General features: G+C 47.3%; 2 protein-coding genes across 3 annotated transcripts in view; one reads left to right on the top strand and one right to left on the bottom strand.

Moving 5' to 3' along the window:
• LOC111548783 (cytochrome b-c1 complex subunit 6, mitochondrial) lies at positions 1–11,300 on the bottom strand. 2 transcript variants are annotated; one of them, XM_023221502.1, is made up of 5 exons: positions 11,093–11,300; positions 7,797–7,823; positions 6,867–7,014; positions 6,595–6,756; positions 1–225 (listed from the first exon to the last, which is right to left on the bottom strand). In XM_023221502.1, the coding sequence occupies exons 3-5, from the start codon at positions 6,927–6,929 to the stop codon at positions 193–195; spliced, it is 258 nt and encodes an 85-aa protein (XP_023077270.1). In that variant the 5' UTR covers positions 6,930–7,014; positions 7,797–7,823; positions 11,093–11,300; the 3' UTR covers positions 1–192. The 2 variants fall into 2 exon arrangements, with proteins under 2 accessions (XP_023077270.1, XP_023077269.1); XM_023221501.2 differs by lacking the exon at positions 6,867–7,014 and having other exon boundaries at positions 11,093–11,280.
• LRRC41 (leucine rich repeat containing 41) overlaps positions 11,291–22,666 on the top strand; it is a 26,014-nt gene continuing 14,638 nt past the window's right edge. The window contains exons 1-3 of the mRNA XM_023221496.1: positions 11,291–11,789; positions 16,797–16,883; positions 17,836–17,906. Of these exons, the coding sequence (XP_023077264.1) occupies positions 11,591–11,789; positions 16,797–16,883; positions 17,836–17,906 (357 nt within the window). The 5' untranslated portion in view covers positions 11,291–11,590. The remainder of the gene's footprint in view (positions 11,790–16,796; positions 16,884–17,835; positions 17,907–22,666) is intronic.

Below are 22,666 nucleotides of genomic sequence, written 5' to 3' on the forward strand. Positions count from 1 at the left end.
TTTGCAGATCACAGATCTTTTATTAAGATGGAATCACTGCAAATTACATAGAAGCTCCCAGCCTAAGCCAAAATCCATGAGGTTCATGTGAAATTACAGTTACACAAATAAGAAACAAATGGTATATCCAAAACCATAAGGAAATATTCTGATGCCCAGAAGATGAAGGCTGGGGTGAATAAGTCCACACATTTATTTCAAGTTGTTAAAGAGTTTGTGGGCCACCTAGATAGGGGAAAGAAAAGGAGGTAATCAATTGGCAGCTTTAATGTCATGGCTTACGAGGTCCTTCAAGACCTGAAACTACTGCCTCTCTTCTCACAACTCCCCTTCTCACATATGCACGCAGCACTTGAGTCCTAGTGAACTCCCTACTTGTTTCATCTTTTATTCTTCCTTTAGAATTTAGGTCTTATACATGTCATTTCCTGCAAGCCTTCTCTCAATAAGCCCCTATCTACACACAAATCTGTCCCTATCTTTCCACAGAAACCTGTACCTCCCCATCAGTGATATTAACATTACATATTAATTCAACACATATTCACAGGACATCTTCTATATGCCAGGTAGTGTTCTAAGTGCTGAGTGAGTTATAACTGTAACAAGACACATCTGTCACTTAAGAAACTTACAGGGTAATGAGTTAAAATGAACACATAAATAAGGTAACCTCTGATAAAGGGAAATGCTAGGAGGAAAATAAATGGGAGGCGGGGCGGGACGGGGGGTTCAGTTAATATTACCCTGAGAAAGTTATACCTGAGACTTACCAAAGTTTAGCACTTGTTCTACTTCTGTTTCCTATGCTGGCTCATAAACTCAGTGAATGAAGGAACTATGTCAATCTTACTCCCAGATCCTAAACCAGTGCTTGGCTCACAAACATATGTAAATGTTTTTAGAATGACCACACAGTGGGAGGGGGAAAATCAACAGGAGGAGATATTAATTAAGGGAACAGATCATGACTTGCCTATTTTGAACATTTCATATAAATCGTATCATATGATATTTTTCTGGCTTTTTTCCCTTAGCATTTAGCATGTTTGCAAGGTTTATCCATACTGTAGCATGTTCAGTACTTAATTTATTTTGTTAAAAATTGTGGTAAAATACACATAAAATTTACCATTTTAGTAATTTTTTCTTTTTTCTACTTTAATCTTTTTTTTTTTTTTGAGGCAGAGTCTTGCTCTGTCCCCCAGGCTGGAGTGCAGTGGTACAATCTTGGCTCACTGAAACCTCTGCCTCCCAGGTTCAAGCGATTCTCCTGCCTCAGACTCCTGAGTAGCTGGCATTACAGGCGTGTGCCACCACACTCAGCTAATTTCTGTATTTTTATTTTTATTTTTTTTGAGATGGAGTCTTGCTCTGTTGCCCAGGCTGGAGTGCAGTGGCGCGATCTCGGCTCACTGCAAGCTCTGCCTCCCAGGTTTACGCCATTCTCCTGTCTCAGCCTCCCGAGTAGCTGGGACTACAGGTGCCCGCCATCTCGCCCGGCTAGTTTTTTGTGTTTTTTAGTAGAGATGGGGTTTCACCATGTAGGCCAGGATGGTCTCGATCTCCTGACCTCGTGATCCACCCGTCTCGGCCTCCCAAAGTGCTGGGATTACAGACTTGAGCCACCGTGCCCGGCCTAATTTCTGTATTTTTAGTAGACACAAGGTTTCACCATGTTATCCCAGGTGGTCTCAAACTCCTGACCTCAAGTGATGTGCCTGCCTTGGCCTCCCAAAGTGTGGGGATTGCAGGTGTGAGCCACCATACATGGCCCCACTTTAATCATTTTTAACTGTATATTTCTGTGGCAGTTAAGTGCATTCCCATTGTTCTACAACCACACAGTCTCCTACAATCTCTAGAACTTCCAATCTTGGGAACTTTTTCATCTTACCAAATCAAAACTATATCCATTAAACCGTAACTCTCCACTTCCTTTCTCCCCTCAGCTCCTGATTACTACCATTCTACTTTCTGTCTCTATGAATGTGACTACTATTCTAGGTACCTCACAGAAGTGGAACGATACAATGGTTGTCCTCCCTGACACTTAGTATAATGTCTCCAAGGTTCATCAATGTTGCAGCATGTGTCAGAGTTTCCCTTTTTTTTTGAGACTTTTTTTTGAGTTTTGCTCTTGTTGCCCAGGGTGGTGTGCAATGGCGCAACTTTGGCTCACTGCAGCCTCCGCCTCCTGGGTTCAAGCAATTCTCCTGTTTCAGCCTCTCGAGTAGCTGGGATTACAGATGCATATACCACCAAGCCCAGCTAATTTTTGTGTTTTTAATAGAGACGGGGTTTCATCATATTGGTCAGACTGGTCTTGAACTCCTGACCTCAGGTGATCTACCGTCTTGGCCTCCTAAAGTGTTGGGATTAAAGATGAGAGCCACTGTGCCTGGCCTATGTCTTTCTTTATATCTCTTTCCCCTACTTACTGGTTTCTTTTTTCTTTTTTTTTTTTTTTTTGAGACAAGGTTTCAAGGTTTCACTCTGTTGCCCAAACTGGAGTATAGTGATACAATCATAGCTCACTGCAGCCTCAACCTCCCAGGCTCAAGCAATCCTCTCACCTCAGCCTCATGAGTAACTGGGTCCACAGGCATGTGCCACCACGCCCTGCTCATTTTTTTTTTTTTTTTTTAAGAGATGGGCCCTCCCTATGTTGCCCAGACTGGTCTCAAACTCCTGTGCTCTGCCTTGGCCTCCCAAAGTACTGGGATTACATGTGTGAACCATTGCACCTGGCCCAGTTTCTTATTTTAAACTTCTCTTTAAATAACACCCAAATTAGCCAAAAGAAAAAATTTAATAAGAGCACCATCTTTTGGCATATTTTATATACAGAATTACATATTACCTTCAATTCTTAATACACCTAAATTTTGGTGAAAATCTAGGAATCAAGAAATCCTGCCCCAGTTTTGTTTTTTTTTTGTTTGCTTTTTTTTTTTTTTTTTTTGAGACAGAGTTTTGCTCTGTCACCCAGGCTGGAGTGTAATGGCGCGATCTCAGCTCACTACAACCTCCGCCTCCTAGGTTCAAGCAATTCTCCTGCCTCAGCCTCCTGAGCAGCTGGGATTACAGGTGCCCACCACCACACCCAGCTAATTTTTATATTTTTTAGTAGAGACAGGATTTCGCCATGTTGTCCAGGCTGGTCTTGAACTCCTGACAGCAGGTGATCCACCTGCCTCGGCCTCCCAAAGTGCTGGGATTACAGGCGTGAGCTGCTGTGCCCAGCCAACCCCTTATTTTTTTTTTGAGACAGAGTCTCGCTTTGTCACCTAGGCTGGAGTGCAGTAGCACGATCTTGGCTCACTGCAAGCTCTGCCTCCCGGGTTCACACCATTCTCCTACCTCAGCCTCCCAAGTAGCTAGGACTATAGGCATCTGCCACTACGCCTGGCTAAATTTTTTGTATTTTCAGTAGAGACAGGGTTTCACCATGTTAGCCAGGATGGTCTTGATCTCCTGACCTCATGATCCGCCCGCCTTGGCTCCCAAGGTGTTGGGATTACAGGCATGAGTCACCGTGCCAGGCCCCCTTCTATTTTAAGGCTGCATAATATCCCATTGTATATACAGAGCACATTTTAAAAAAATCTTTTCATCCATGGATGGACACTTGGGTTGTTTCTACCTTTTGGCTATTGTGAATATGAATATGGAAATATCTGTTTAAGCCTACTCTCAATACTACTGGGTATATATCTAGAAGTGAAATTGCTAGATCATATAGTACATAATTCTGTTTAATTTTTTGAGAAAAGAACTTGATTTTTTTTTTTTTTTGAGGCAGGGTCTCATTCTGTCACCCAGGCTGGAGTGCAGTGGCGTGATCATGGCTCACTGAAGCCTTGACTTCCCCAGGCTCAGGTGATCCTCCCACCTCAGCCTCCCAAGTCGCTAGGACTACAGGTGTGAGCCAGCATGCCCGCTTATCTTTTTATATATATATTTTTTGTACAGACAGGGTTTTACCATGTTGCCCAGGCTGGTCTCAAACTCCTGGGCTCAGGTGATCCACCTGCCTTGAGCTCCCAAAGTTCTGGGATTACAGGCATCAGCCACCGTGCCCGGCCTAGCTGACGGACATTTATGGTGTTTCCACTTTTTGGGTAGTATAAACAATGCTTCTATGAACATTTGTGTACAGGTGTTTATGTGAACATATGTTTTCATTTCTCTTGGGTATATATCTTCAAGTGGAATTGCTGTGTCATACATTAACTGTATGCTTAGCCTTTTGAAGAAGTGCCAGATGTTTTCCACAGTGGCTGTACCAATTTACACCTTTACCGACAGCATATGAGGTTTCCAACTTTTCCACATCCTCTTCAACACTCGTTATCTTTTTTATTATAGCCATCCTAGTGGGCAGTGGGTATAAAGTGTTATGGTAGTATCCCTGATGGCTAATGATGTTGAACATCTTTTCATATGTTTACGGGCCATCCAATTAGTTTTAATAGAAGCAACCACATCAAACTTTGCTTACGTATAATTTATATAAAATACCTTACTGTGTTATATGTAAGAGTCAAGCAGAAGTTTACTTTTATTACTTTTGATTTTTTAAAAATAGAGACAGGGTTCCCCTATGTTGCCCAGGCTAGTCTTGTAACTCCTGGGGTCAAGGGCTCCTCCTGCCTTGGCCTTCCAAAAGTGCCAGGATCATAGGCGTCCGCCACCATGCCCTGCCTGATAAGTTTACTTTTAAAAAACAACCCCTTGAGGCCAGGTGTGGTATCTCACACCTGTAATCCCAACACTTTGAGAAGCTGAGATGAGTGGCACATGTGAACCCAGGAGTTCTAGACCAACCTGGGCAATACAGCAAAACCCCATCGCTACAAAAAGTACAAAAATTACCCAGGCATGGGCCAGGTGCGGTGGCTCACACCTGTAATCTCAGCACTTTGGGAGGCTGAGGCAGGTGGATCACTGGAGGTCAGGAGTTCGAGACCAGCCTGGCCAACATGGTGAAACCCTGTCTCTACTAAAAAATACAAACAAACAAACAAAAAATTAGCTGGGTGTGGTGGCGTGCATCTTTAATCCCAGTTACTTGGGAGGCTGAAGCAGGATAATCACCTGAACCAGGGAGGTAGAGGTTGCAGTCAGCTGAGATTACACCACTGCACTCCGGCCTGGGCGACAAAGTGAGACTCAGTCTCAAATTTAAAAAAAATAAAAAAAAAAAATGACCAAGGCATGGTAGCATGTGGCTATAGTCCTGGCAACTCAGGGGCTAAGGCAGAAGGATTGCTTGAACCAGGAGGTAGAGGCTGTACCGAGCCATGATCGTGCCACGGCACTCCAGCCTGGGTGATGGAGCAAGACCTTATCTCAAAAAAAAAAAAAAAAAAAAAAAAAAAAGAAAGGCTGGGTGCTGTGGATCATGGAATCGGGATATTGAGACCATCCTGCCTAACACCGTGAAACCCCATCTCTACTAAAAATACAAAAAAAAAAAAATTAGCCAGGCGTGGTGGCGGGCACCTGTGGTCGCAGCTACTTGGGAGGCTAAGGCAACAGAATGGTGTGAACCCGGGAGGTGGAGCTTGCAGTGAGCCGAGGTCGTGCCATTGCACTCCAGCCTGGGCAGCAGAGCCAGACTGTGCCTCCAAACAAAAAAAAAAGCAACCTTTTGGACCAACTACTATATATTAGACACATTTGAGGATACAAATTATTATTATTATTTTTTGGTACAACCTCAGCTCACTGCAAGCTCTGCCTCCCGGGTTCACGCCATTCTCCCGCCTCAGCCTCCCAAGCAGCTGGGACTACAGGTGCCCGCCACCCCACCTGGCTAATTTTTTGTATTTTAAGTAGAGATGGGGTTTCACCATTCACAGGATGGTCTCAATCTCCTGACTTCGTGATCCGCCCGCCTCGGCCTCCCAAAGTGCTAGGATTACAGGCGTGAGCCACTGCGCCTGGCCAATACAAATTATTTTTAAAGACCAGTCTATTATTGAAGAGTACAAAATCCAGCTTCCCCACTGTTTAGCAGTGCGTGCTGGGATGTTTATTTTTTTTCTCTGAGCCTCAGTTTCTATCTGTGAATGGGATAATGATACCTATCTCCAGTGGAAGTAGTAAGGATTAGGCAAGATTATTTACAGGCCAGGCACGATGGCTCATGCCTATAATCCCAGCACTGTGGAGGGCCAAAATGGGAGGACTACTTGAGCCCAGGAGTTTGAGATCAGCCTGGGCAACATAACAAGGCCCCGTCACTAGAAAAAATTAAAAAATAAAAAATTAGCCTCTCATGGTGGCATGCACCTGTAGTCCCAGCTACTTGGGAGGCCAAGGCAGGATCACTTAGGCCCAGGAGTTCAAGGTTGGCACTGAGTTATGATCATGCCACTATACTTCAGCCTGGGGAAGATAGTGAGACCCTGTCTCAAAAAAATAAAATAGGTTATTTACATAAAATGCTCAGCACTGTACATGACATATATTGGGCCCAGAGTAAATACTCACTGCTGGGCCTTCCCCTAGCATGGAAAGACTGTCAGCACCAAGTATTCCCTGACCATTGCAACCTTTCCCCTTCCTGACTTCAGATGGACTTACGCAATGGTCCCTTGCATGCAAGAAGTCTAAGAGCTCCTCCGTGCAATCCTCTTCTGTATGTGATCGAGAGGACACACGCTCATCACAGAGCTCTAGCCGCTCCCGGGCCTTTACACATTTCTCCAACTGCTCGCATTGCTCTCTCACTGTTGTTAGGGGATCCTGATGTAGAAATAGAAAAAAAACAAAATGGGGATTTTTAGCGGAGACCCACCAAACACATATGCTTTGATTAACACAACCACCAAACCAAGGTGCTGCCTCTGAATTACCGTGCAGAAGGCCAGCTGGCAGAGCCACACTGCCGCCAGAAATGGCAGAATGCGGTCTCCCATTCAATTCTGATGCTAAGTAGTAGGGAAAAGTTTCACATTCCTGCCTTCCAAGGTTGCCAGTATGCACTGAAAGCCTCAGTCCTATCTGAAAAACAAGGTAGTAAAGGAAACCTGGCCAAACTTGAAATAGATCTATAGGAGGCCTTACTTGTTAACACGGCATTTTGGAATATGTCACGTCTGAAATTTCAAATCCCTTTGTCTGAGAACCAGGCCTATGCACCCCAGCTGCCCAGCTAGAAAGGCAATGCTAACATAGAGAAGGACTATCTAACAAAGGTTCCCTCAGAGTTCTTTTTTTTTTTTTAAGATGGAATTTCGCTCCTGTTGCCCAGGCTGGAGTGCAATGGCACAATCTCGGCTAACCGCAACCTTCGCCTTCTGAGTTCAAGCAATTCTCCTGCCTTAGCCTCTCGAGTAGCTGGGATTACAGGCATGAGCCACCACGTCCGGCTAATTTTGTATTTTTAGTGGAGACAGGGTTTCTCCACGTTGTTCAGGCTGGTCTTGAACTCCCGACCTCAGGCAATCTGCCTGCCTCGGCCTCCCAAAGTGCTGGGATTACAGGCATGAGCCACCATGCCTGGCCCAAAGTTCTTTATTAAACCACAAATAGCAGATGATTGAGTGCCAGGCCCTCAAGATGCCGTCTGCACCCTGACCACAACTGAAGAAGCCCCAAACCCAGAATAGACTTAGCTTCCAAGGCTCACACCCCAAACACTCCAATGCATGGGAAGTATCAAAGCTTATTCCATCCCCATTATCTACAAGGTATCAAGTAAAGACTCCTTAAAATGCCCTTAGTTTCATGAGGCTCAAACCCTGCTTTTACTGAGATGTTTCCAAACCTGAGACAGTTCTTACCACTAATTCCTCCTCTTCCTCTTCCTCCTACAAAAGGAAAACAAAATTAATGTTAGCAGCAATTTTATGACATATTTATTCCCGATCATACTGATGTAATTACTGAAGATAGACATTGACACTGCTATTAATGATGTTATTTTGTTTTCTGTGTTTTATGATGTTTTTACATTTTAGAGGCCTTGCTAATCCTGGAGCTAATCCTGCTCTTCCAGGGCTAGCTAATTTTTAGACATCAAACTTGCCTGCGAGCATACCTCTCATATGCAACCTAACTATCCAAAGCACTTGTAGCCAACTGCCTCCTTTATCTTTTGTTTTGTTTAAGAGACAGGGTCTTGCTCTGTCACCCAGGCTGTAGTGCAGTGGTGCCATCATAGCTCACTGCAGCCACAAACTCCTGGGCTCAAGTGATCCTCCTGCCTTAGCCTTCTAAGTAGTTAGGACCATAAGCACACACCACATGCCCGGCTAACTTAAACATTTTTTTTTTTAGTAGAGACAGGGTCTCATTATGTTGCCCAGGCTGCTCTCAAACTCCTGGGCTCAATCAATCCTCCTACCTCGGCCTCCCAAAGTGGTGGGATTATAGGCATTAGCCACTTGGCCTGGCCCTGCCTCCTTTATCTAAGTTTCATACACTAAGCTCCTGTTTCCCCTTCTCTAAATTACCCCAGGGACAAATATAGGACAACTAGGAACCAGCCCTATAAGCCAGAGCCCAACGAAATTATTCAAACCATCCAATCCTAAATTTGAGCAAGTGTACCTACCCCGCCCACCAATTCCTTCCCATAGAAACCAAGGTGCTGAGCCATGCTTCCTTCCCTTCACACTTTCTGCCTCCTGACTAGCTCGGACACTTCCCCATACAGCCCTGCATTTTTTTTGTGTGGTATATCCCTCTTTTGGGAACTTTAAGTAATAATAAACTCTTCTTTCAAAGGCAGTTGACTGCAGATCTGTCACCTTACCATACTTGGTTAAAAGGAATCCCAGGTTCATTTCAAGACAGAGACACCATCTCACTTTCATTAACAAGAACCTAAGTGTGCTTAATACTCTCCAGTTTACAAAGCACCTTCATATCTAATATGATTTAATTAATCATAACGGTCCCTTAAGGAAGTAATCCCAGTTTAGAGATAATAAACAGTAATTAGACATCTTCTGATACAGATTCAAGCTGCCAGATGTTCACATGGGGCCTACACAATCTAAAATATTTGTCCCAGTATTGCTACAAATAGCTAAATTTAGTCCTTACATCCCAAGCCAAGTTAGGAGGAAAACCCATTTTTTTCTAGACTATGAAAAAAAAAAAAAAAGAATTATGGGTTCCTCATAGAATACCCTACTTTATTTTATTATTATTATTATTTTTTGAGACGGAGTCTCGCTCTGTCACCCAGGCTGCAGTGGCACGATCTCGGCTCATTGCAAGCTCTGCCTCTCTGGTTCACGCCATTCTCCTGCCTCAGCCTCCCAAGTAGCTGGGACTACAGGCACCCGCCACCACGCCCGGCTAATTTTTTGTATTTTTAGTAGAGACGGGGTTTCACCGTGTTAGCCAGGATGGTCTGGATCTCCTGACCTAGTGATCCGCCTGCCTCGGTCTCCCAAAGTGCTGGGATTACAGACCTGAGCCACCATGCACAGCCAGAATACCCTAGCTTAAAACTGACTGCTTATTTACTCTTTTCTCATCTACTGCAGCGGTGGATCTTGCTGACCTTTCTGCGTTTCTGAGGCAGGCTCCATTTCTTTCTTTTCTTTTCTTTTCTTTCTTTCTTTTTTTTTTTTTTTGAGACAGGGTCTCACCCAGGTTGCCTCGGCTGGAGTGCGGTGACACAATCACGGCTCACTGCAGCCTGGACTTCCTGGGCTCAAACTCCTGAGCAGGCGTTTACCACCATGCCGGGATAATTTCTGTATTTTTTGTAGAGACGGGGTTTGACCACGTTGCCCAGGCTGGTCCAACTCCTGAACTCACGCAACCCGCCTGCCTAGGCTGTCCTCCCAAAGTGCTGGGATTACAGGAGTGAGCCACTGTGCCCGGCCTCAGGCTCTATTTCTTTTTAGAAATAATAAGACGAGAAAAATTAAGGGATAAATAAGTCTCCAATTATTCTGAACCCACAGCCCAGAACAGCTGCCCCGAAGTGACCAGAGAACAGACAGGAAATGAGATTAGAAACAACTAGTGGCTGTGTTGCATAATGGGTAAGAGTCCCGGTTCTAGAACCGCGCTGCTTGGCTGCAATTCCTAGCTGCACCAATATGTTAGCTGTGTGACCTTAGAAAAGATATTTAACCTCTACTCTTGTTTCCTCATCTGTAAAAATGGTACTAATAGTACCTAACACTTACTTCATAGGAATAGTGTGTAGACGAAATGAATTAGGGCCGGGCGCGGTGGCTCACGCCTGTAATCCCAGGACTTCGGGAGGCCGAAGTGGGCGGTTCACGAGGTCAGGAGTTCGAGACCAGCCTGGCCAACATGGTGAAACCCCTGTCTCTACTAAAAACACAAAAATTAGCCGGGCGTGGTGGTGGGCACCTGTAGTCCCAGCTACCCAGCTACTTGGGAGGCTGAGGCAGAAGAATCGCCTGAATCCAGGAGGCGGAGGTTGCAGCGAGCCGAGATAGCGCCACTGCACTCCAGTCTGGGCGACAGAGCGAGACTCTATCTCACAAAAAAGAAAAAAAGAAAAAAGAAATTAATTAGTGCATGTAAAGCACTTGGAATAGCAAGCAGTCAATAAATACTTATCATAGCAGTACTCTTTCCCTAGGAAAGAGCTCCCTCTTCCATCACAGAATAACATCGTACATTCCTTCACTGTCCCCAAAGACACACACCTTCCTCAAAGAAAAGGAAATCACAAGGCCAGGTGTTCCGAACCTCCCCAGTAGATATGGTAGGGATTCCTAACCTGAGCTGGGGCAAGGTGGTCTGTTTGCTCCCCAAACCTGTGAAACGCGAGCTTCAGAACATCTGACTGACTGCAAACATAGGTCATATTTTTACAAGACTTTAGTCCACAAAACATTTTTGCTCTCAAACCTTCACTACATTCACAGAATGGAGAAGCCGAGGCCCAGAGAAAAACTTGTCATCTATCTGTCCAAAGTCACCGGACGAATTCTGGGGAAAGGTCGAGGGAACTAGAGCTCCCGACGCTGCAAATCCTAGAGGGTAAACTGGGGGCTAAGAAGGCCCCGTGCGTGTTTTGGCGGGCTAGGTCTTGGGCTTCAGGACAGAGAAGAGGGTCGAGTGGATCGCCTTGCCTTACCTCCTCAGGATCTCCGGACTCGGTAAGCATCTTTCGCTCGTCCTCCAGTCCCATGTCTGGCTACGGTTCTAGATTCAACAACAGCAGCAACACCGGCACCTAATCCACTTCAGGATCAAGAAGGACTTGTAAGGGTCACTCAGCGGAAATCCGGCGATCTGGCCGGAAGTGCGGCATACTCATCGTAGTCGCGAACACATGCTCAGATTGGCATGTACTACCAGCCACAGGCAGGGGTTAGGGGTAGCTGATGTTTGCACCTGAGGAGACTTTGCTAAGAAACATCCCCTTAGTCCCACCAGACCCAAGTACAATTGATCTAGGAGTTCACCTAAAATAGTAACTCCTAAGAGACTTGGGAAGTATGCTAATTTATTCGAAATTCCTTTAGCATAATTCACAATCTTCCCCATATCGATTATGGAGCCGTCCTAACTGCTGACCTTTTCAAGATGGCGGTCTGCGGGCGACACTCTCGGGATCGCGCACCTCCCCAAGATGGCGGCGCCCGAGGCCTGGCGCGCCCGGAGTTGCTGGTTCTGTGAGGTAGCGGCGGCAACGACCATGGAGGCCACGTCCCGGGAGGCGGCGCCAGCGAAGAGCTCGGCCTCGGGCCCCAACGCTCCCCCCGCCCTGTTCGAGCTGTGCGGGCGGGCGGTGAGCGCCCATATGGGGGTTCTGGAGAGCGGGGTGTGGGGTAAGTCGCGGGGTGAGGGGCTACCTCTGGCTAAGAGCAGGGGGCGGCCCAGCGGCCGGGGGGCGCGGGGGGCGAGGCCGGGAGGCCCGGGGCAAGGCCCAGCCTGGGGCACTGAAAGCCAGATCGTAGGATCGGAGCATGAATTTTGTGACTGACAGGGCTGGACAGAGTAAAGACGGAGACCTAATGGGCAGGCTGACCCACACCGCGGCCTGGCTCGGGGGCGCGGGGGGCGAGGCCAGGAGGCCCGGTCTGGAGCGAAGGAGGCCGGGCCCGGGCGACTGAGGCTGGACTGGCGGGCCGGAGCTGTGGGCCGCGAACTGACACTCGGCTGGGCCGGGCGGCGGAGTCTCGGATGTCGAACCGGTGGGCAGTGATGGCCCGGCTGCCCTGGGGCAGGGGCCGAGGTTAGGAGTCCCGGCCTAAGGCCAGGAGGCCAGGCCCGGGGCCACCGAACCTGACTGATGGCCCGGGACCCCCAGTATCTGCCTGACACGCCACAGGGGTCGAGACTCCGGAGGCCAAGCCGATGGGCGGAGGGGAGGACAGCGGATTGGAGAGCGAGGGAATGGGGCAGGGGGAGAGGGCGAAAGGCTCGGGGCGCCGCGGCCTGTCTGACGGCCCAGGGGTGACGGGAGCGAACCGACAACCGGGGTCTCGGGTGCCAAACTGACTGAGCGACCGAGCGACCCGCAGGACAGGGAGCGCCGGAGGCCACTCGGATCGGCTCGAGCGGCGAGGAGGGGCTGGAGAGCAAGTGGAGGGGGGCCCGGAGCGGCTTAAACAAGCGAGGGAGGCTCGAATGATGGACAGGCGGGAAGGGCCGAGGAGGCCCCAAGCGGGGCGACGGCCCGGGGATCCCGACTGCCGGGCTTCCGTGGCAGGGGGCGCGGCGCCGCCAAGAGGCCTTGGGCTGAATGGGAGTGAACGGGGGGCCTCAGGCCTGAGGGCGGCCGGGACCAAAGGGCCGGGCCTGGGTGGAGGGCGGCCTGGGGCGCCGGGATGAACGGCCGGGGAGGGCGAACCGGCCAGTTGGGCTGGGAGGCGGGGCTGTGGGTTGGGGACCGCCGGCCACGGCCTGGCCACTGACGAGGGAAACGGGTCCGCGACGTGGGGCTAGTGAAAGAGGGAAAGCGATGCTCTGCCAAGCAGGCCTGGCCGCGCTGGGGATAGGGGAGGCCTCGGGCCTGCGAGGCTGCTGGTGTGAGGGTGGGGTCCGGAGGCCGGGGCTGGAGTTGGGCGAGGAGGTGGCAGGCCCGGCCGAGGCCTGCGGGGGAGGGTGGCAGGAGAGCAGGCCCCGGGCCTGGAGGCGGCGAGGGGGAGGTTCCACCAGGAGGCCTTGCGGGTGGCCGTGGCGTCTTTACAGGAGGAAGGCCCTGGTCAGGACAGGAGTGAGGACTCGAGATTGCAGGGCGGGGGGTTTGAGTTATGCCATAAGGAGGGGGTGTGGGGAAAAGGCCCTGGAGTTTGGGGGCGCTGCAGCTCCGGGATAAGCTGGAGGGTGGTCGGGGAGGGCCTTGGCTGTGGGAGTGGAGCCTAGTACCCTGAGGCCTGAGTGTCCTGCATAGTGGTGGTGGAAGAGGCTGTTAGAAGTCGGGCCGGTGTGCAGAGGGGACACTGGAGGCTCCAGGCCAGCCAGAGGCTGAGAAGACAAGGGGCAGGCCCACCCTTGGCGAACATGAGGAAAGTCTCCGTTCTGAGCTGAGCAGGGAGCTCAGAAAAGTCCTAGGGCGTGCGGAAGAAGGCAGAGAGGGTCTGGCTTGTCTGCCTGGAGCTTCTGGGATGCTAAGACTGGCTAAAAAGGAAGATGACTGGGTGTGGAGGCCCAGGTTGGGAAGCAGCAGCATTAAAGGTGCAGGCTAGAAAGAAGCAAGGAAAATCCCGGCTTAAGAATGGAGAAAGGAAGAGAGGAGTTTGTGGGTAACAGGGGATGAGAATTCCTGTGGCTGTGAGAAGGGATGGCTAACTAGAGGAGAGCAGGTTGGAGGGAAAAGGGGTAAGGCTCTGAGGAACTTCTTCCCCCCAAAACAATTGACAGTTTACTGAATCTCCATTTCCCCTTCTCCCTCCCCCATCTCTGCTGTACATACCACCATCCCATTACTGGCTGAGCCCCCAGCGAGGTTGAGAGGAGACAGGGGAGGAAGAACTCCTGTGGGCCTAGACCAGAAAAAGCTGAATCAAGTGAGGCCTTTTAGGAAAATAGCCAAGGAAGAGGCCTGCTAAGCATTACTATTTTTGAGGAAGGTCTTAGTGTGGGCTAACAGCCAGGAAAGTCTTCCTGGAGGTAGTGAACTAGCATCGCTTTGTGTAAGGAGTTGGGGCAGCAGGGGTATAGAGGCAGCAGGAAAGGGTACAATGAGGAAACTTAAGTAGAATAAGGTATATTATACCTTGAATACCAGGATGTGGAGTTTGGACTTTATCATGAATGCAGCAGAGAGACCTCCAAGGGTTTTGAAGAGGGTAATGTCATCACCAAGAGCAGGATGAAGAGGGACTGGATGGAGACTGAAGTGAAGGAGAGCAGTTAAGCTGTTGTAATAGACCAGATGAAAGGTGATGTGGACTACATTCGTGTGTAAAAGCATAGAGAATTAACACTTTCATATAGCAGGTACATTGAGGACCTACAATGTACAAAGAATTATACTAGATTCTTGATGTCAAGATTCAGTTATTCTGTAAGTAAAGATAAAAAGAGACCCTGGGACGGAAATTTTGGTATACTCCAAGATCTTAGACTTGTTCTTTTTCTTTGAGATGGGGTCTCACTCTGTCACCCAGGCTGGAGTGCAGTGGCATGATATCAGCTCACTGCCACCTCTATCTTCTGGGCTCAAGCAATTCTCCCACCTCAGCCTCCCAAGAAGCTGGGACCACAGTTGTTCCCCACAACACCCAGCTAATTTTCTCTGTATTTTTGGTAGAGACGGGGGTTTGCCATGTTGCCCAGGCTGGTCTCAAACTCCTGGGCTTAAGCAATGTCCCCCACCTCGACCTCCAAAGATTACAGGGATTACAGGTGTGAGTTTGACTTGTTCTTGATTGGACAGAGATGCCACTGACAGGATAAAAATAACAACCAACATTTAGTGAGATTATGGCTGGGCATTGTTTTAAACAGATTATAAGCATGATCTTCCCAACAATGTCATGAGTTAATTACTGTTATCTCCATTTTATTTTATTTTATTTTCGAGACAGAGTCTTGCTCTGTCGCCCAGGCTGGAGTGCAATGGCGCCATCTCAGCTCACTGCAATCTCTACCTCCTGAGTTCAAGCGATTCTTGTGCCTCAGCCTCCCACGTAGCTGGGATTACAGGCGTGCATCATTACAGCTGGCTAATTTTTGTATTTTTAGTAGAGACGGGGTTTCACCATGTTGGTCAGGCTGGTATCAAACTCCTGACCTCAAGTGATCTGCCCGCCTTGGCCTCCCAAAGTGCTGGGATTACAGGTGTGAGCCATTGCATCCCACCTATTTTTTATTTTTTGAGGCAGGGTCTTGCTCTGTCACCCAGGCTGGAGTACAGTGGTCTAAGCACAGCTCGCTGCAGCCTCAACCTCCTGGGCTCCAGCCATTCTCCCACCTTAGCTTCCCAAGTAGCTGTGACCACAGGTGCACACCATCACACTCTGCTAATTTTTGTTTTGTTTTGAGATGGGTTCTCACTCTATCACCTGGGCTCAAGTACAGTGGTGTGAGCATAGCTCACTGTAGCCTCGAACTCCTGGGCTTAAGCAGTCCTCTTATCTTAGACTCCCAAAGTGCTGGGATTACAGGTGTGAGCCACTGTGCGTGGCCTCAATTTTTTTCCAGTTGAAGAAACTAAGGCTTAAAGAGCCTTAAATAATTTGTCCAAGGATTCACATTTAACTAAACAGTTAGGATTTCACCCAGATTTGTCCTACTCTAGAGGCCAAACCCTTTAGACACTATACTATAACGGCTCTTAGAACTAGAGAAGTTGGCAAGAGCAGATTGTTTTTAAGATATATTGACTTTTGGCCGGGCGCAGTGGCTCACGCCTGTAATCCCAGCACTTTGGGAGGCCGAGGCAGGCGGATCACGAGGTCAGGAGATTGAGACCATCCTGGCTAACACAGTGAAACCCCGTCTCTACTAAAAATACAAAAAATTAGCTGGGCGTGGTGGTGCGCACCTGTAGTCCCAGCTACCCAGGAGGCTGAGGCGGGAGAATAGCGTGAACCCGGGAGGCGGAGCTTGCAGTGAGCCGAGATCACACCACTGCAGCCTGGGCAACAAAGCGAGACTCCATCTCAAAAAAAAAAAAAAGATATATTGACTTTAGAGACATGAATTGTTTCTCTTCTTCATAGGAAAGTACTAATTCAGGATATAGCAGTAGCCCAAAGGATGGTAGTGGTTAATCTGGAAGAATGGGAAGGGAATTCAGGAAAGACTTAATAAAGGGCATGTGATACTTGAAAGATGAGTAGTTGATATACTGAAAGTGGCAATGACATTCCTATTAGAACAGCATGACAAAGGACATTCTTGTTGGAAAGAACAGTATGACAAAGGTACAGGGGCAGAAAGCGGCATGTTAGGTAAACGAAAAAGTAGTTAAGTGTGGCTGAAATGTAGGAGGCAAAGCAGGGAGCTGATACTAGCAGGGCAAATTATGAAAGACCTTTTATCACACATATTCAGTAGGTCCTTTTCAATGCCAAATGGTTCATTTTGCTTGGGCAGAAGTGAACTGACCAGCTCCTAAAAAGCATGTCAAGCTCATTTAGCATGTCAGCTTGTTTTGTGGGATGATCTCACCCTGGCCCCTGAAATTCCAGCTTCCAACTGAGTGGCTGAAGATAAGTGGACTAGAGTTTGGAACAGATCTAGATTAGCTTCTAGAGGCTCCATTTGTCAAGTGAGAAGTCTACCCTTCCATTTTCCTTTCCAGTAGAATAAATAATGCTTGGAACCCTCTTGAGTGGGAGGGGGAGGGGAGGAAAAGTAAACTTTTGTTTTGATTTTTGTAGCCCTCCCAGGCCCAATACTTCAAAGCATCCTACCTCTGCTCAATATATATTACTTGGAGAGGATTGAGGAAACTGCCCTCAAGAAAGGTGAGTATATTTCTGTCTCTTTCTCAGTCAATGATTATGAGCAAGGCACCATAATGTTCTTCAGGTAAATATTACACCTGATACCTGCTAGAACTTCATGCTTTTTTTTTTTTTTTAATACGGAGTCTTGCTCTGTTGCCCAGGGTGGAGTGCAGTGGTGTAATCTTGGCTCACGGCAAGCCCCGCCTCCCGGGTTCACACCATTCTCCTGCCTCAGTAGTAGTAGCTGGGACTACAGGCGCCCACCACGCCCGGCTAATTTTTTTTGTATTTTTAGTAGGGACAGAGTTTCAACGTGTTAGCCAGGACGGTCTCAATCTCCTGACCTCGTGATCCACCTGCCTCGGCCTCCCAAAGTGTTGGGATTACAGGCTTGAGCCACTGCACCTGGCCTTAGAACTTCATGCTTTTCAAAAAGTACCTTCACACCTATTTTTCTTCCTCGTTCCTCAGTGTCCTGTGAAACACAAAGCCAAGTATATGATCTTTATTATACTGATAAAAGTGAGACACAGGCACACCCAATTAATAGCAAAGCCAGAACAACCCAGATCTTCCGAATCTTAGTTTCTCTATTTTACCAAGCTTCCTCGCCTCATTAGACACATCTGTTAACAGCTAACATTGAACCCTAATGTGTCAAGCACTGTCCTAGGCACTTTACCTGGAGAAACTCATTTACTCTAATCCTTTCAACAACCCTATGAAATAGCTGTTATTAACATTTTACAGATGAGGAAACTGAACCACAGAGAAATTAAGTAACTTGCCCAAAGTCACATAGCTAGAGTGTAGTTTGCTGATACTCACACCCAGGCAATCTGTCTTTAGAGCCAGTGCTCTTAATCACTCTGCCATATTGCTCCTGTGAACCCGGAGGACAACATTAAAGGTTGATGTACTTTACTCATGGTGGCCAGCAAGCAGCCAAGTGTGATATTTCTCCTTACAGGCCTCTCCACTCAGGCTATCTGGCGCCGACTCTGGGATGAACTGATGAAGACACGGCCTTCCAGTTTGGAAGTAAGTTATCAGGTAGAACACTAGCCTGATTTTGCATGTAAAAGCTGGAATAGCACACAAACACAAGCTGGGTACTGGTAAAGTGCAGAGACAGTGATAGAATGGATTTGGGAGGAGGGCTCTGATGGCTTGTCACAAGGTCTTGGTCCATGTGGCATTTGTCACTGAATTGCCTGCTCACCATATTTGCAGGGGACACAAAACAGGGGAAGTTAGTGATCACAATGGATGGCAGAGCCAGGATTCCTAGAGTTCTTGATGCAGTGGTCAAATCTAACAAAATGAAATTTAATAGAATACACCAATGCTTCAATGAGTTTTAAAAGTTCCAATTGCATGGCCTCAGGATGTGGGATAAAGGAGTCTGCTTAGTAACAGCTTGTATAAAAAAGATTAAGGGAGTTTAGTCAACAATATGTTGAAGCCACTCATAATGACTATACCTTGAGCTGTGTGAACTAATGTAAATATAGTATAGGCTGAAGGACAAGGTGGACAACAGTCCTGCCTAGCTCTGCAATGGTCAGGCTACCCGTGGAGTATGGAGAAAGAAGTCAAAGCCACATTATGTGAGTAAGATTGGGAAGACTGGAGATGTTTTTCCTGAAAAAGGGAAGACTTGGGAAACATGACCCATCTTGAAATATATGAATGGCTGTCACATGAAGGAGGGATTAATAGACTTGTTCTGGATGGAAGTTAATGGAAGATACATTTTTGCTAACCTGAAGTTTACGTAAAGCTTAAACCCTGAGCTTATGAAACAAGCTAATTCTAGAGGTAATAAACTTCCCATCACTAAGTTCAAATGGAGTCTGGATAACTCCTTGACACATGGGTGTTCTGCAGGGGATTCAGCATTGTAAAAGGGGTTGCACAAGATGACTTTTAGGGCTCCTTTTAGCCCTGGGATTCTATTATTCACTGATACAGATATAAATCACTGGAGCTCTCATTTAAGCAGAGCTTCTTTTACTCCCCCATAACTAGGTGACGGGGTAGATTTAATTCAATAAACATTTACTGAAACTTAACCAGGTACCAGATCTTACATTAGATATTGGAAGAACCAATGCAGCCTCTAATCTTAAAGACCTACCAGTTGTTTTGTTTTGTTTGAGACAGAGTTTCGCTCGTCGCCCAGGCTGGAGTGCAATGGCTCAATGCAACCTCTGCCTCCTGGGTTCAAGCAGTTCTCCTGCCTCAGCCTCTTGAGTAGCTGGGATTACAGGCATGCGCCACCACACCCAGCTAATTTTTTTGTATTTTTAATAGAGACAGAGTTTTTCCATGTTGATCAGCTGGTCTTGAACTCCTGATCTCAGGTGATCTGCCCGCCTCAGCCTCCAAAAGTGCTGGGATTACAGGCATGAGCCACTGTGCCTGGCAAGGACCTACCAGTTTAATAGGGAAATCTACAAATAGATCACATATGATAGGATAAGTGGTACTAACAGAAGATAGTAAGAAGGTTGAGAGAGAACAAGAAAGTCTTTTCTAGGAAGTAATATTTGAACTGGGCCTTCTATGGTGAATGAGGCCAAAGAACAGGTGGAAAAAAGGCTAATGTCAGGAATTGGAGATTTAATTTCTGGGGATGCACTGGGTTCAGTAACATTGAGCCCCATCTCCTTCAGCTTATTCACTTCCACATCTGGACTGCAACCCTTGAAGTTCAGAACGAGGACACCAGGCCTTATGAGGAAGAGAAGCAGACTCAAGAATATTAGAAAACAGTAACTGCTTTTTGCTATCTTTAAGGAAACATCAGATTCACTTTGTTCCAGTATTTCACAAGCAGTATAGTTGACCAGCAGGTGGTAAAGATTATATTTTTCTCTTGGAGAAAGCTTTCTGGAAAAGAATGTTTATTATCCTGTCATCTTGGCTCAAAGCATTTCAGAGCATTTAGAGTCCCCGGGCTTGGTGGCCCAACAGTCAGTTAGGCAGAGGTCCTAACTTGGAGTGTATCTATTCCAGAGGGTGTCTTCTGCTCCCCACTTTTGCATGACAGTAGCCTTCAGCTCATAAGTCACAAACACTTATTCAGTGCCTGCTCAGTTCCATGTATTATGCTAGGTTCCAGGGATACAATCAATGGTGAGCAAGATAGATACAGAATGCTTATAAAGCAATAATATTTCAAACTGTGTAGTACTGGGGTATATAAAGAGATCTGTGCGGTCAGGCATGGTGGCTCACACCTGTAATCTTAGCACTTTGGGAGGCTGAGGCAGGTAGATCGCTTGAACCCAGGAGCTCAAGGCCAGCCTGGGCAACATGGCAAGACCTCATCTCCACTAAAAATACAAAGAATTGGCTGGGCATGGTGGTGCATACCTGTAGTCCCAGATACTTGGGAGGCTAAGGTAGGAGGATCACTTGAGCCTGGGAAGTCGAGGCTGCAGTGAGCCAAGATCGCACCACCCTACTCCAGCCTGGGCAACAGGAGAGAGACCCTGTCTCAAAAAACTAACAAACAAACAAAGAGGTCTGCATAATAGAATAGATACTCTGGAGAAAAAGCAATGAATAAATTCAGATTTACACAATAAATTATTCTCTAGCAATTGGTTAGCCATTTGGAAAAAGTTAAGTTAGAGCCTCACTTTACAGTATACTTTAATGATTTCAGTATGAAGAATAAGTTGTGGCCAGGCACAGTGGCTCATGCCTATAATCCCAGCACTTTAAGAGGCCAAGGTGGGCGGATCATGAGGTCAGGAGTTCAAGACCAGCCTGGCCAAAATGGTAAAACCCGGTCTCTACTGAAAGTACAAAAATTAGCTGGGCATGGTGGCACGTGCCTTTAGTCCCAGCTACTCAAGAGGCTGAGGCAGAAGAACTGCTTGAACCAGGAGGCAGAGTTTGTAGTGAGCCAAGGTCACACCACTGCACTTCAGCCTGGGCGACAGAGCAAGACTCCGACTCAAAAAAAAAAAAAAAAAAGAATTTGTTGTAAAAAGTAGAAGCACAAGAGTTGGGTACAGTGGCTCACATTTATAATCCCAGCTATGGCAGAGGCTGAGGTGAGAGGAACAGCTTGAGCCTAGGAGTTGCAGGCATGTGATCATGCCACTATACTCCAGCCTGGGTGACAGCACGAAACCATGCCTCTTAAAAAAAAAAAAAAAAAAAAAAGGCCAGGCGCGGTGGTTCACACCTGTAATCCCAGCACTTTGGGAGGCCGAGGTGGGTGGATTGCTTGAGCTCACAAGTTTGGGACCAACCTGGGCAACGTGGAGAAACCCCATCTTTACAAAAAAATAGAAAAATTATCCTGGTGTGGTGATGTGCATCTGTAGTCCCAGCTACTCAGGAGGCTGAGGTGGGAGGGAGCCCAGGAGGCAGAGGATGCAGTGAGCTGAGATCACACCATCGCACTCCAGCCTGGGCAATAGAGCCAAACCTTGACTCAAAACAAAAACAACAAAAAATCAGTTTCAACACCAAAGAAGAGAAAAAAATAAAAATTTGAAAAATAAAAATAATAAAACCAACAGGCCAGATGTGGTGGCTCACACCTGTAATCCCAGCACTTTGGGAGGCCGAGGTGGGCAGATCACTTGAGGTCAGGAGTTGAGACCAGCCTGGCCAACATGGTGAAACCCCATCTCTACTAAAAATACAAAACTTAGGCCAAGCACCGTGGCTCATACCTGTAATCCCAGTACTTTGGGAGGCCAAGGTGAGCAGGTCACTTGAGGGTCAGGAGTTGAGACGAGCCTGGCCCACATGGTCAAACCCTGTCTCTACTGAAACTCAGGTGTGGTGGTGCATGCCTGTAATCCCAGCTACTCTGGGATTACTACTTGGGGGGCTGAGGCAGTAGAATTGCTTGAACGCAGGTGGCAGAGTTTGCAGTGAGCTGAGATTTTACCACTGCACTCCAGCCTGGGTGACACAGTGAGACTCTGACTCAAAAAAATAAAGATAAAAAATAAAAATACAAAAATTAGCTGGGCGTGGTGGTGCATACCTGTAATCCAAACTCCTTGGGAGGCTGAGGCATGAGAATCACTTGAACCCAGGAGGCAGAGGTTGCAGTGAGACTAGATTGCTCCATTGCACTCCAGCCTGGGTGACAGAGTGAGACTCTGTCTCCAAAAATAATAAAACCAATAAACAAAAAAAAGTAAAAGCACAAATCAGGCTGGGTGTGATGGCTCACACCTACAATCCCAGAAAAACTTTGGGAGGCTAAGGTGGTCAGATCGCTTGAGTCCAGGAGTTCGAGAACAGCCTGGGCAACATGACAAAACCTTGTTTCTACAAAAAATACAAAAGTTAGCTGGGTGTGCTGGTGTACGCCTCTAGTCCCAGCTATTCGGGAGGCTGAGGCAGGAGGATCAACTGAGCGTCAGGGGTCGGTCAAGGCTACAGTGAGTGATGATCATGACACTGCACTCCAGTATCATAACCCTGTCTCAAAAAAAAAAAGAGCACAACTAAAAATATAATAAAAGTGACCATCCTAATCTCAGGATGGAGAGAGTACTAATTTTGTTTTGTTTTGTTTTGAGATGAAGTCTCACTCTGTTGCCAGGCTGGAGTGCAGTGGTGTGATCTCAGCTCACTGCAACCTCTGCCTCCTAGGTTCAAGTTATTCTCCTGCCTCAGCCTCCCTAGTAGTAGCTGGGACTACAGGTATGCGCCACCACACCCAGCTAATTTTTGCATTTTTAGTAGAGACGAGGTTTCACCATGTTGACCAGGATGGTCTCCATCTCTTGACCTCGTGAGCCACCCGCCTCGGCCTC

The sequence above is a fragment of the Piliocolobus tephrosceles genome, chromosome 1 (assembly GCF_002776525.5).
Source record: "Piliocolobus tephrosceles isolate RC106 chromosome 1, ASM277652v3, whole genome shotgun sequence".
NCBI lineage: Eukaryota > Metazoa > Chordata > Mammalia > Primates > Cercopithecidae > Piliocolobus > Piliocolobus tephrosceles.

Coding starts and splice junctions, on each gene's coding strand:
- LOC111548783 (XM_023221501.2), bottom strand. CDS start 11,146: ATGGGACTGGAGGACGAGCGAAAGATGCTTACCGAGTCCGGAGATCCT. Junction 6,757..7,796: donor AGGAAGAGGAGGAATTAGTG/GTAAGAACTGTC, acceptor TTTCTACATCAG/GATCCCCTAACAACAGTGAG. Junction 226..6,594: donor TGCATGCAAGGGACCATTGC/GTAAGTCCATCT, acceptor TCCCCTATCTAG/GTGGCCCACAAACTCTTTAA.